This window comes from Caretta caretta, chromosome 1 (assembly GCF_965140235.1).
Source record: "Caretta caretta isolate rCarCar2 chromosome 1, rCarCar1.hap1, whole genome shotgun sequence".
Lineage (NCBI taxonomy): Eukaryota > Metazoa > Chordata > Testudines > Cheloniidae > Caretta > Caretta caretta.
The window spans coordinates 161,015,217-161,027,717 of NC_134206.1; the positions used below are offsets into that span (position 1 = coordinate 161,015,217).

The following is a 12,501-nucleotide window of genomic DNA, read 5'->3' on the forward strand; positions in this document are numbered from 1 at the left end:
ATTCTTCTCTCAATCTTAATACTACCCTTGTTGTGTCCCGGTTAAAATGCGGTTGCGAGACTGAAAAGTGAAGCTGATTTTTCCTTTTCCTCTATACTGAATAAGAGATGAAGAAATGTACAGCCTTAAATGAATTACATCCTGTGATCAGGAACACACTCACACAGCAGTTCCAAAGTTAGGTTTAAAAAAAAAACCAAGGAAAATGTTTGTTTTGAGGTATATCACTGGCAGAGGCAGTGACTCCCTATCTAGCTCAAGGCTGGCCAGAAGCAACTGCTTGTATTCCCTTGGAGTTTAGACGGGGTGAAAGTAACTTAACAGACTTACCAGTTTGCAGGGTGGTTGGGGTCCTGAGCAAGGTTGTGGGGGTGGCTCTGAGCCCCCAGAAGGCCAGACTCCCCAAGCCAGCCCTTCAGCGCAGTCTGGCCCATGCTGCCCAGGGCTTTGGCGGCAATTTAAAGGGCCCAGGGCTCCACCTACTTGCATGATAGCAGTAGCAGCAGTGGCAGCCGGAAGCCGCAGGTCATTTAAATCACCGCCGGAGCCCCTGGCCCTTTAAATCACCCCCGGTAGCCGCAGCAGCGCCCAAGAGCCCCAGGGCTTCAACAGCAATTTAAAGGGCCAGGGGCTCCAGCTGCTGCCAGGAGCCCCATGCCCTTTTAAATTGCCAGGCCACGGGGTATCTGCCCCTTTTGCCTCCCACCATCAGTGCCCCTGCTGGTACGGTCAGCTGTGTACCGGCGGCCACTTTCTTACAAGTACGCCGTACTGGATCAGCTTTCTTTCACCTCTGGCTTTAGAGTGGCTAAACAGGAAAGTCTCAGAACAGTCAAGCCCCTGAAGAGAAAATCATCCAAAGCAGTATACACAAAGAGCTTTTCACTACATAGAAATATGAGGGTTTTTTTGAAAATATCCAGTTATTTTCTGAGTAAGAAAAAGCAGACATCTGCCTTGCCTTGATCTTAAAAACGTTTGCTCCAAGCTTTTCAAAAATATATTCCTAAAGATAGTTCCTTAAATCCTATTTAGGGACCTAAATATGCGGCTTGATTTTCAGAAGTGCTGAGCACTACATATTGCCCATTGACTTCCACTCGGCTACTCAGAGAAGTAAGCACTATACTCAGTAATATTCGTAGGATTAAGCTGTTATCTTTTAAGAATGGACACCCTCCTTTTAAATATCTTTTAAAATCTACCGCTGCTTACATATGCTATCCAACATTAATATCAGGAACTTCCTATGGGCTGTGCTTTTGTCATTGTAAGGTACATCATTAAATCAAATGATGTGAAATTTACAAGACTATGTGGATAGATACATAAAAATAAAAAGACTTGTAAGACTTATTCAATTAAGAATCAAGGTACATTTACTTTGCTGTAATAGATTTATGCATATCTAAATCAGTAGGATATTTTTTTATTCTTCAAAGGGAAGGTTTGGTCCTAATAATGTACAAATTATATCTAAAAAAGCACAGTGGTGGGCTGCCCTAATGGCTCATGGATATTTCTGTGTGAAGCTGCATGAAAATCCAGGTGACTCTCTCTTGGGCTGTAAGGAAGTAGGAGAGTTGAGGAAGGCAGTATGTCCACTTTGGTTAAAGAGAGAGTACTTCATGTTGTCCATCAGACATGCCTCCAGTTTCATCCAGACTTCTTTATCTGGAAGGAAGGTGAAAACCTTATTATGGGCATGCTAGATTGTGGGCATAATCCTGGATTTGCTATGCTCCAACTTGTAGACCATCTCCAGGGGGTACCCCTTTAGTGTGCCAGATCCCCCCAAGGGGTCACATTCTTCGATAAGGTAGGCCACATGGGCTCAATGCCTCTGGCACTGAGCCTCCCAGGCTCCAGAACACCTGTTCCTCAGCATAAGCTTTGCTCAAAGAATCCAACTGGAGCAGACTCCTGTTCAGAGATTTTTACCCCTTTGGGAGATTGATGCACTTCAGCAAATATCTGGTGTGACTTTATGTGGCCTTTTTCAAAACAGAGTAGGGTTTATTAGTCAACTAGAAGACAGCATCGGGAAGTCCTCAGGTTAGCATAGAGAAACAAAGGTAAAGAGAGGGTTCAGACTGGCCAATGCTAGGGCTGCATCCAACCAGGCTATTCTAGAATCCACCTTGGCTCTGTCTCTTTGTCCTTCAGTCTCTCTTGAGAGCTGCTGTGTTTCTGTAGCTCACGAAAGCTCATGCTCAAATAAATTGGTTAGTCTCTAAGGTGCCACTAGTACTCCTTTTCTTTTTGCGAATACAGACTAACACGGCTGCTACTCTGAAACCTGTGTTTCTGTGTTGCCAGTTCTTATCACACATATCTGACACCTCTTGCCTTTGTTCTCAGGACATGGCCTGGCTGTGTCCACATGTTCAGCTGCCTTTGCAGTTAGATGTTAACCTTTGGTCATAAAAGTTTCCATTGTCTCTTCCAGGACCTCCATTCACACATGTTCAATTTGCTAATTATTCTGGTCTCCAGCCAGGCAGCTATGTGAGTCAAACACCTCATGTGTCCTGCTCTGCCCCTAGAGCAACATTTTAACCCTTCATTACTCATTGGGTAGCAATACTGAGGTGAGAGGTACAGAGTCATACAGATAGTTCATTAAAATGTTACAGAAAATTCCCACACAAGCATATTGCCACATATCCCAACACAGCAAGATTCCTCTCGCCCAGGGTAATTTTATTTCATGGACAAGTAAAATATCATTAGTTTTTCTCATCATCACCCAGTTATCATGGAAAAGGACATGCAAGTGGGTTCACTGCATGGGCTTGTAAACTTTAACAATGATTTTACAAGCCTGCTTCATAACCTATAGTATTTGAACAAAAGTTGTTAATTACTAGACACCTTCCAACTGTATCCCTGCCCTTTAAGATGTGCAGGGTTTTATATTAGAATTAAAATAGATTTTTAAAATTAAAAGTAAACGTGGAAACTTGGGTCATGGAAGGGGTACACAACACAGGGGTGACAAAACAGTAGATATGTTATGCTTTTGATTTCTAGGAAAGGAATGGGGTCAGAGTGATAAATCTATTGTTATTTTAAAAGGTGAAACAATTGCAGATTGAGTTGTACAACCAAACATAGCCGTGCTCCATGTCTAAAGCTTTGTCTTCACTAGAAACACCACAGCAGCATAGCTGCAGTGCTTCAGTGTAGACACATACTACAGCAACAGGATGGGTTCTCCCGTCACTCTAGTTCAGGGGTGCTCCTGAGTCTGAGAAGGAGCCAGAATTTACCAGTGAACATTGCCAAAGAGCCACCGTAATACGTCAGCAGCCCCCCATCAGCTCCACCTGCCCTGCTCCCAGCGTCTCCCACCCACTGGTGACTCCCGCTCCCTCCCCGCACCTCCCGATCAGCTGTTCTATGGCATGCAGGAGGCTCTGGGGAGGGAGGGGGAGAGAAGTGAGGGCACTTCAGGCTCAAGGGAGCGGGCAGGAAGGGGCGGAGTGGGGGCAGGCCCTGTGGCAGAGCCAGGGGTTGAGCAGTGAGCACCCCTGGCACCTTGGAAAGCTGTAGCTCCAGCCCCCGAGTCGGTGCCTATACAAGGAGCCACATATTAACTTCTGAAGAGTCGCATGTGGCTCCGGAGCCACAGGTTGGCCACCCCCGCTCTAGTTAATCCATCTCCTTGAGAGGCCATCAACGGAAGAATTCTTCCATCAACCTACTGCTATCTACTCCGAGGATTAGGTCAGTTTAACTCCATTGCACAGGGATGTGGTTTATTCACACTCCTGAGTGACATAGGTGGATCCACTTAACTTTTTAATGTAGTGCTGGCCTAAGAATCCACAAATGAAATGAACGAAGGGTCTACCAATTTTCATCTGCTTTCAAGCTCCGGACTCAGATTTGCAACGCATGGCAACTTGGGACATATGGGGGCAGAGTTGACATTTCATGAATTGTCCCAGATTTATGGGCCAGTAGCTTTAAACTTAGTGGAGACATGTCCAAGAGTGCTTTAATCATTCAAGGTAAGCTTGAAGGTCCTAATCAAATTAAGTCATATAATAAAAGTACTTATGAATTAAAATAATGCATTTACCTCTTTATAATTGACAGGTGTAATGCTCTTCTTATGGAATAAAAACTGATACCAGGACTCTAGTATATGATATAAAAAATAAAGACTTGCAATTAACAAACTGTTGCATCTAGTTACTGTAGTAGTCTCATTTTATGAACTAGTTGTTGTTGCAGCTGCTATTAATATTATTGTTAATGTATTGAGTATCAGTAATGTGCATGGAACTGAACAAAACCTGGAAGATGACATGGTTCCTGCTCAAGGACCTCGTGAAACTTCTCTTCTCTCCTGACACACCACAGCTGAAATGTATAGCATTCCAGGGACTTTTCCATTTAATTAAATAGAAACCTCTCATCTGCTTCACTTTTCAGGGTTTGGCATTGTACATGCAGTATGCTTTACCATAAACAAGTGACTAATTAAATCTTCAAGAACAAAGATGCTTGTTCAAGGGAAGTTGATATCTCCAGGAATTGGTAATGGGAAAAGAGACACTTCTTTATTACAAAGGATTTAATCCTGTGTCCATTAAAGTCAATGGTGAAGTTACCATTGACTTCACTAGTGATGAATCAGGCATCAGAATACAAGCAGACTGGTAGTGACCAAAAGATGTTACCTTCTGATGAAGCCATTTGCTCTATGTGAGATGAGTTAGTGGTTTCAGTCCGGTTCCCAGAAAACAGATGTTGGTCTCAGAATTATTGCCATTCTGTTGTACCTTTGTTGGCATTCTCAACAGAAGGACCAAGGTGTGAATGAATATAGAAAGAGAGCTATCCTTTCACCACTCAAGGTGAGCCCTCTGAAACATGTCTGAGGCACATTAACAGGATACTGTATTGAAACTGCCCATGGCAGTGCTGTGTCTGTTTTGTGAATAAACAGTGGCCTTCTGTTTTTCTTTTGACATGTAAAGCACTAAACTTACTTTTCAAAAGGGAAAAGTGCAGGGGGGGGGGGAAAGTAGTCACATTTTTCTCACTGAATAAAAGTTTTTTTCTGCTTCTAAGCAAACAAGTCAATTCTGATTCATATGCTGCTGGTAAGACAATGAGACCTCATTCATGATGAAGTTGTCATAGTCAGTCAGGAAAACTACACCCTAGTAAAAACCCTTTAATATTAATGATTTAGGTACTGAAATGACCACACTTTTTTTTTTATCCTTTTTGGATGTTTAGATCGAGCAAGAAGCAGCATGGTCTCCACAGAAAGTGCCTCCTCTACGTACGAAGAGCTAGCGAGAGCATATGAACATGCTAAGATGGAAGAGCAGCTGAGACATGCCAAGTTCACAATTACAGAATGCTTTATATCAGACACATCATCGGAACAGCTAACGGCAGGGACTAATGAGTACACAGACAGTCTGACCTCAAGCACACCATCAGAATCGGGGATCTGCAGATTTACTGCTTCACCCCCCAAACCTCAGGACGGAGGGCGCGTGATGAACATGGCAGTTCCAAAGGCACATCGGCCAGGTAAGAGCACAGAGCTAACTAGCTAACTTTTTGGTACTTTGGGTGAGTATTTCACTGCATGCATAACGTGATAGATGGAACAAGATATATCGTAATGAAGGAAGAAAATGTTCCTATTTAAGGTAAGTATTCGCAGAGTAAAGAATCACTTTTTATCATAACTGATGTTATATTCAGTGTAAGTTTATCCTCCTGTATACAGACAAGTTAAAAACAATGGCATGGTAATACTCTTTCACTGATCTCGAAGGAATGCCACAAAATGTCATTGAAATTGGTTGCAGACGGACATAATACCTTTTCAGGGACGTTGTTGAGATGTTGTACTATCCCCTTGATGTCTATGCTTATGGAATTATAACTATCTGAAACTGGAAAAAACAAAAATGTAAAAAATATCAAGGGAACAGGCTACCTCGGGCAACTGACAGCATAGGTGTTGGAACTAGGAGTGCTGCTGCACCTCCGGTCTTGAAGCAGTTTCCAACATATACAGGGTTTACAGTTTGGTTCAATGGCTCTCAGCACCCCCACTGCGCAAATTGTTCCAGAATATCTGACTGACAATGGGATATGGAGCCTTCCACTGGTAGGTCACTAACTTAAGTCCATCCCAAGTTGGTAGTGACTAATAATGCCTCATGGGTGCCTATTCATTTTAGTTCAGCTCCTGGAAGGCAACAAATTCGATCTTTAGTGACACCCTAATACTATGTACTTACTTATACACTTCATAGGTATGCATAGTGCTCTGCAGGCAAATATGTCAAAATCCCTTCTCTGAAGAGTTTACAGTCTAGGTTAGACAATGCATGACGTGACACAGGGAGAGATGACGTAAGTGAAGAACGATTTACACAGTGAAACGTTATGAGGTTATTTATTTTATTTGTAATTTCATTTTTAGTAAGTTTGCTCATTAGGCTGGGTTGGTGTCGGGGCTCCCTATATGTTTAGAAAGCAACTCATACATTGTGGGTGCTATCCTAACACAAATAATAAATACTACTAATTGAACAAACGGAATTTGGAGGAAGAGAGAAACAAGCATAACAAATAGTGTTGAACAGGTTGCTCCAGGAGCAGGAAGTAGCATGGAGGGAAGTCAGGAGGGGTTTGTGGGACAAGTATACAAGAAGAATGTGAAAGGACTCAGAAAAAGATTAAATGAAGTTGTAATAATATAGGCAGGGAATTACCAAGCCAATCAAAAGGATGAAAGAGGGATGGGTAGAGGAAATACTTTAGTGGAGAAATTGACTGATTCCCACCTGGTTACACACTGGAAACACAGATCCCAAGAGTGATGATCACTTGGGATATGTGAATCGACAGAAAACAAGAATTAAAGGTAATTTTTTTTTCTCCCTTTGCTTAGGGGAAATATCCACATTTCACAGTTGAAGGAAAATTACAATCAGGCCCTTCCAGTCAGTCAACAGACATGTTCTATAAATTCCTTAGGCAAACAGAAAAGTAAACGCCTTTCATTTTTCCAAATAAATTACTTATGCTTATTTAATATTTTTAAATGTTCTAATGTATTCTAAATAATGTACATGCTCCCTGAGGACAGCCAGTGCAAAAATTCAGTCCCCACGCTTGAGCTGGAAAGCTTCATGGTTTAAGATCTCAGCAGTTCCCCTCCAGTGAATTAAAGATTTGTAGTCAGCCCTGAGGCCATCAGCTAAATTGATTTGAATTCACACCCTTTTTCTTCCTCAATTTTAGCTTCCTCTTGCATTAAGGAGAGGCAATATATCATGTGTCATGGTAATTAGTGTTAGGGGGCTTATTCCTTCACCCACTTACTTCCCTGGTCCTTCTTCTCTCATGAACAGAGAGCAACAATACCCGAAGTCCAAAGGAGCAAACAATTCGATGTTTATTGGGGTGAACTTCCAGCAAGCATGATTCCAGTTTCCTTCCTTAATGTCCCCCTTCCCAGCTTTGACACCACAGAGGCTTACCTGTGTCCCTGTTCCCATTTCCCCCTTTAGCTAAACATGATTCCAATTTCCCCACCCCCATTCCCTGTTCCCATTTCCCCCTTTAGCAAAACATGATTCCAATTTCCCCACCCCCACCCCCATTCCCTGTTCCCATTTCACCCACCCACCCACTTCCTGATTGACTGCAGACTATATAGTAAAACTTGAGTTCTTCTCAGCTATCATTTAGCTTTATCATTTATCATCTTAGCTTCTTAACCAATCATTTTACTGAAATTTAACTAACCAATCCTAACATATTGTAACATGATTATTTAACCAATTATATCCCACCACCTTAATTAGTTTACACCCAGCAAAATTAATTATACAGCAGACAGGAACAATCACAGAACCAGACAGAGATTATACAGACAAAGAATAGCAAAGTGGGAACTATAATGACAAAACAATACAGAAGTGAGGATTTCACATCCCAGCTATTGATAAATGAGTTCTTGCCAGACAGGATGCTATCAAACTAAGTTTCCTTTTACATCTTCTAGGCACTTCTCTTTCTCTGGAGGTGATAGGCACCATCAGGACAGGATTGTATTCCTAACAGCCCAAAAGCACCTTCTTTCAATGTGACTAGTTTGGAATGTGAGGAGGTGACCATTCGCTTCCCAGCTTATGGCTGCCTCTGCTGCTTAGCCAAAGGCCTTAGCCTAAGCACAGGGCCTCAGACTGTCACAGTAAGAGAAGGACCTTACACTGGCAGACAGTGATTTTGATTCTTTCTTTTATACCTCTATAACTGGCCAAGTGATAAGAATATACCTAAATTCTTAGAGTACAGGCCTTTACAGACAGGCCTGAATATCTATATCCTAACAATTAGATTTAATAACTTGGAATAGTGATGCAAGTTCCAGTGGCCCAACATGATTATGGCTAAGGCTATATTTTAGTCACGGATATTTTTAATAAAAGTCATGGACAGGTCACGGGCAGTAAGCAAAAATTCACAGCCCGTGACCTGTCCATGACTTGTACTATATAACCCTGACTAAATCTTGGGTGCTCTGGGGCAGGGGGTGGCCCAGGCGTGCTGCAGGTGCTTGGGGGGGGCAGCCCGGGGGCACTGCTGGTGCTCTGAGGGAGTGGCAGTGCATGGCCTGGGCCCCCCGCTGGTGCTGGGAGCCATGAGGGGAGCTCAGCAGCCCAAGATCCCCGCTGGTGCTAGGTGGGGGTGATGGTGTCCAAGACTGGCCCAGGGGCTGCCCGAGCTGCTCGGATGACCCTGGGGCCAGACACACCGGCTGCAGCAGAAGTCATACAACATCCTGGAAAGTCATGGAAGCCGTGACTTCCATCACAGACTCTGAGCCTTAATTATGGCTCATTGATAATAAATGTTTCTTAACATGAGCTTTCAATGATACTTTATAACTTAAAAGACTTAGACAACATATGGAATTATAAGGAAGTTGATTCTTGAATGCTAGAAGATAGATTAAGATTCCCAGTGTCCACACTGTTGATGGATGACTCAAGTGGCATTATTTTTAATCATTTAATTTTTAGAAATTCTGAGGAAGTTAATAATAATTGAAATATAATTACTTAAAGACATCATTGAGAATCTGGTAGCATGATGAAGAAATAAAAATGATAAAATGTTTAGATTTGCTTGATGAAAACATTTGAAGGTGCATACCTTGACAATGCTCTTTGATTCTGGTTCTCTCATTTAATGTCATTCTGTTTCAAGATCACATCTACCTGTCTGTTTCCATGGTATTTTTCTTTTCCTCTGTCTCTTGTATTACATCATTTTCTTTAACCTATGCCTCCTTTTTATTAATTTCTGATCTCACCTTTCAATCAAACTTCTATAGCCCCTCTGCTGCCAATTTATGGTTGTAGGGATCTGCATAAATAATCGCTATTGTTCAAAAATAATCCCAAGAGAGTTTGGGATTAAAAATAGAATGTATTTAGAATTTACAAGATATTCCACACCAGATTATAACAACTGGATATTTTCAAAGACTGGAAATATTGAGGCTAAACTGCCTGATGGTAAGAGCTCCTTTTCATTAGAGGAAGGTAACGGAGAGAGATAGATGCATAAGATAACTGCTGTATAGCACGAATATTAGCCAAAGTCAGTGAGTCAAAGATTTTGGGATATTTTGGGCTGACATTCAGACCACTCAGGTACTTAGCTAACCATTCCTCGGTCTGTTGCTCCCATTAATGTAGACAAAACTCTGAAACCTTAGGACTCAATCATGCAAACTGCTGCATGCTCCTGTGTGATGCTAAGCACCCTCTATTCTCATTGATTTTGTGGGGACATAGCATCTCACAGTAGTGCTCAGCACCTTGCAGGATTAAGCCCTTTAGTCAGAGTGGCTGACTCATCCAACAAGTAGCATTTGAGCCATTAGCTTGAGCCACTGAAAATGGCTAATGGTGAGCAGTGGAGAGTTTGGGTGCCCATTTAAAAGAAGGGAGGGAGAAAGGCAGGGTAGCCCATTTTCAGTTTTGATGAGGTCTTTATTCAGGGATCTGAATAATAGGATCATTCCTTATTCCTCTTCAGCTCAGCTTCATTCAGAAAGTGTCATCTCAATCCAAATATTTGAATATTTACTTATCCTTATAAATGACAGCTGCAAATAACCATGCCAGGTTGGCATTTTACATTGGAATTCAATTTGGATGGCTCATCACACATCCAGGCAGGCTTAAAATGTGAACTTTTACAGCACTAGAGCTGGGAATTGGGAGTGCCCTTCCAGAACCTCTACACTTTAAATGCAACTCTAATTGTGTAATTAGTAATATATGATAGAAGACCTCTACTTATTCCAATCCACTGTAAACCTTTCAGTCCTTTGGAATGAAATTAGAGACCGTGACCGTTTTTTCTCTCCCAGTCAACTGTGTTTCTGATCCCCTGTTTTCCGATGCTCATGCTTATTTGAAAGTGGCATATTTAGAATTGGCTTCTAGTTTACCTGGATTTCTGCTCCTATGTTATTCATGATGTTTAGTCTACACAATGAAGAGAGTCAGGTACATGAAGCTATGAAATCATGAATTTAACATTTAGTCAATGAAACTGCAATAAGAGTCATTTAAAAGAAAAAGAAAATGATAGGACCTAATAAAACAAACTGACAAAGCTGAAAACAAGAATACTTTTTATACTAAATTAGAGACATGCAGCATCACTTAAATATTCAGCTAAATTATTCTAAAACAACACAGACTGTCAAGCATATTCTGCTACAATATGTCTCTCTCTCCATCACATCACAAGCGTTCCATCATTTTCACTTATATCAGTAGAACATATTCCAACAAAGCATATTTATAAGGTACCTTTGGAGGGGTTGCATTACTAAATATTCCAGTAGTTGTGCTTTTCTAAATATTTTTTTTTAGAAATCACAGCTGCAGGCGATGGAACAGAGAACTAAAATGGTTTATGAATTCTCACTTGCAGAGTTCTAAAGGTGGAATTCTAAAAGCATTTTTGCTAATCTTTCCAAACCCACATACAGTTTTTTTTTGAGACTTCAGATTATTTGCTGGTTTTGCTTTTATGTCAACATTAACACAGTGTTTTTTTTTTCTTTTACCTCTTAATAATGGTCAATTGGACATTTTAGACCATTGATCAAAATAAAATTGCTGCACTGTATCTCCTTCTCCCTAAGTTTCAAAATGAAAGAGCATGTTTTCTGATCCACCTCCTGGATGGACCAAGAGTGATATTCATAGAATCTTCTTGTTAATCATTGCATCATGATACCTTGACTTTTTACAGTTTTGCAGGCACAGAGCAGCCTACAGATTTTGCAAACCTTGCTGACTGTACAATATCTAACTGGGTCTCTGAGTCTAGGTCATCTTGCACTGGTGGTGATGGTCATACTGCACAGTATGCCACTGTGATGGCATCATGTGCTAGAATGAAGGTTAAAAGAACAAGGGGCTATGAGAGACAGTATGATAGTATTTTGAACTTTGTGTGCAAAATGGGCCCTTCATAATGAGGAGGCCTGTCATGTTTTGGGGTGCAACCCAAACCAGTGAGAGGTTGTGTCACTGCTCTTCCTGTAACCCTGAGTTTCTTTAAATGTTCTACTGTTGTAGTTTCCTGTCTGGACACTCCCAGCCAACATACAAGTATGCACTGAGTGTCTGTGTGTTAAGCAGCCCTGATTCAACAACTCTGACTCCAGCAGCCTGTTCGTTACACCTCAGCCATACTCTTGTCTCCACCAACCTTAGTTACTATTACCCAAGTGGACCCCAACACACCCCCAGTCAAGAATTTCCCCCAAACCATCTTCACTGAAGTCTCAGCCCTCTGCTGGAACACTCAGAGAATTAATAAGGTTTGTTGCTTCTTCAGAGAGACAAAATCACAATTTATTACTTTAACTAGAGTTAGCAAACACTTCAGTTCAAACACAGCTGAGCTGAGCAGTTTCACTGGGTTGGTTTAGATTAAAAGCAAAATAAGTTTATTAACAAAAAGAGACCAGTTTTAAGTGAGGTCAAGTACAAGGGATAAAGACAAAATGGTTTCAAGCAAATAAAAATAGTGGGTAAGACCTAACTTGACAAGTTACAACCTTGGTAGATTTCTCACCAATCTTTTTCCTTCCACCCCTGGCTGAGTTTCTGTCAGTCAAGACCTTTCACAGAAGTACAAGTTGATCATTCCCCTTGTTTTCCTAGGTGAAAGGTCTTTGCCTAAACAGGTTTCTCACCGATATTCAGTTCCCAGAGACTTCAGCCCCCATCTTTCGCAGCTTGCATGAGCTCTGGCATTTTGTATCTGTCCAGGGATGGAGAACAAGATGGCTTTGTCTCTCACCTTATATCTTCCCAAACTTACTGTTTTGTCCCCAGACTCAGGATGACCTTATACTGTTCTTCCCTACCTGTGGACTTCCAATGGGGGCTACCTTTGTTTTTGATCATG

The 12,501-nt window shown here is 41.6% G+C and overlaps 1 protein-coding gene across 3 annotated transcripts in view; it reads left to right on the forward strand.

The window, feature by feature from the left end:
- DSCAM (DS cell adhesion molecule) overlaps positions 1-12,501 on the forward strand; it is a 645,287-nt gene that overhangs the window by 612,934 nt on the left and 19,852 nt on the right. For all 3 annotated transcript variants that reach the window (XM_048866321.2, XM_048866302.2, XM_075132665.1), the window contains one exon: positions 5,257-5,559. In XM_048866321.2, the coding sequence (XP_048722278.1) occupies positions 5,257-5,559 (303 nt within the window). The remainder of the gene's footprint in view (positions 1-5,256; positions 5,560-12,501) is intronic.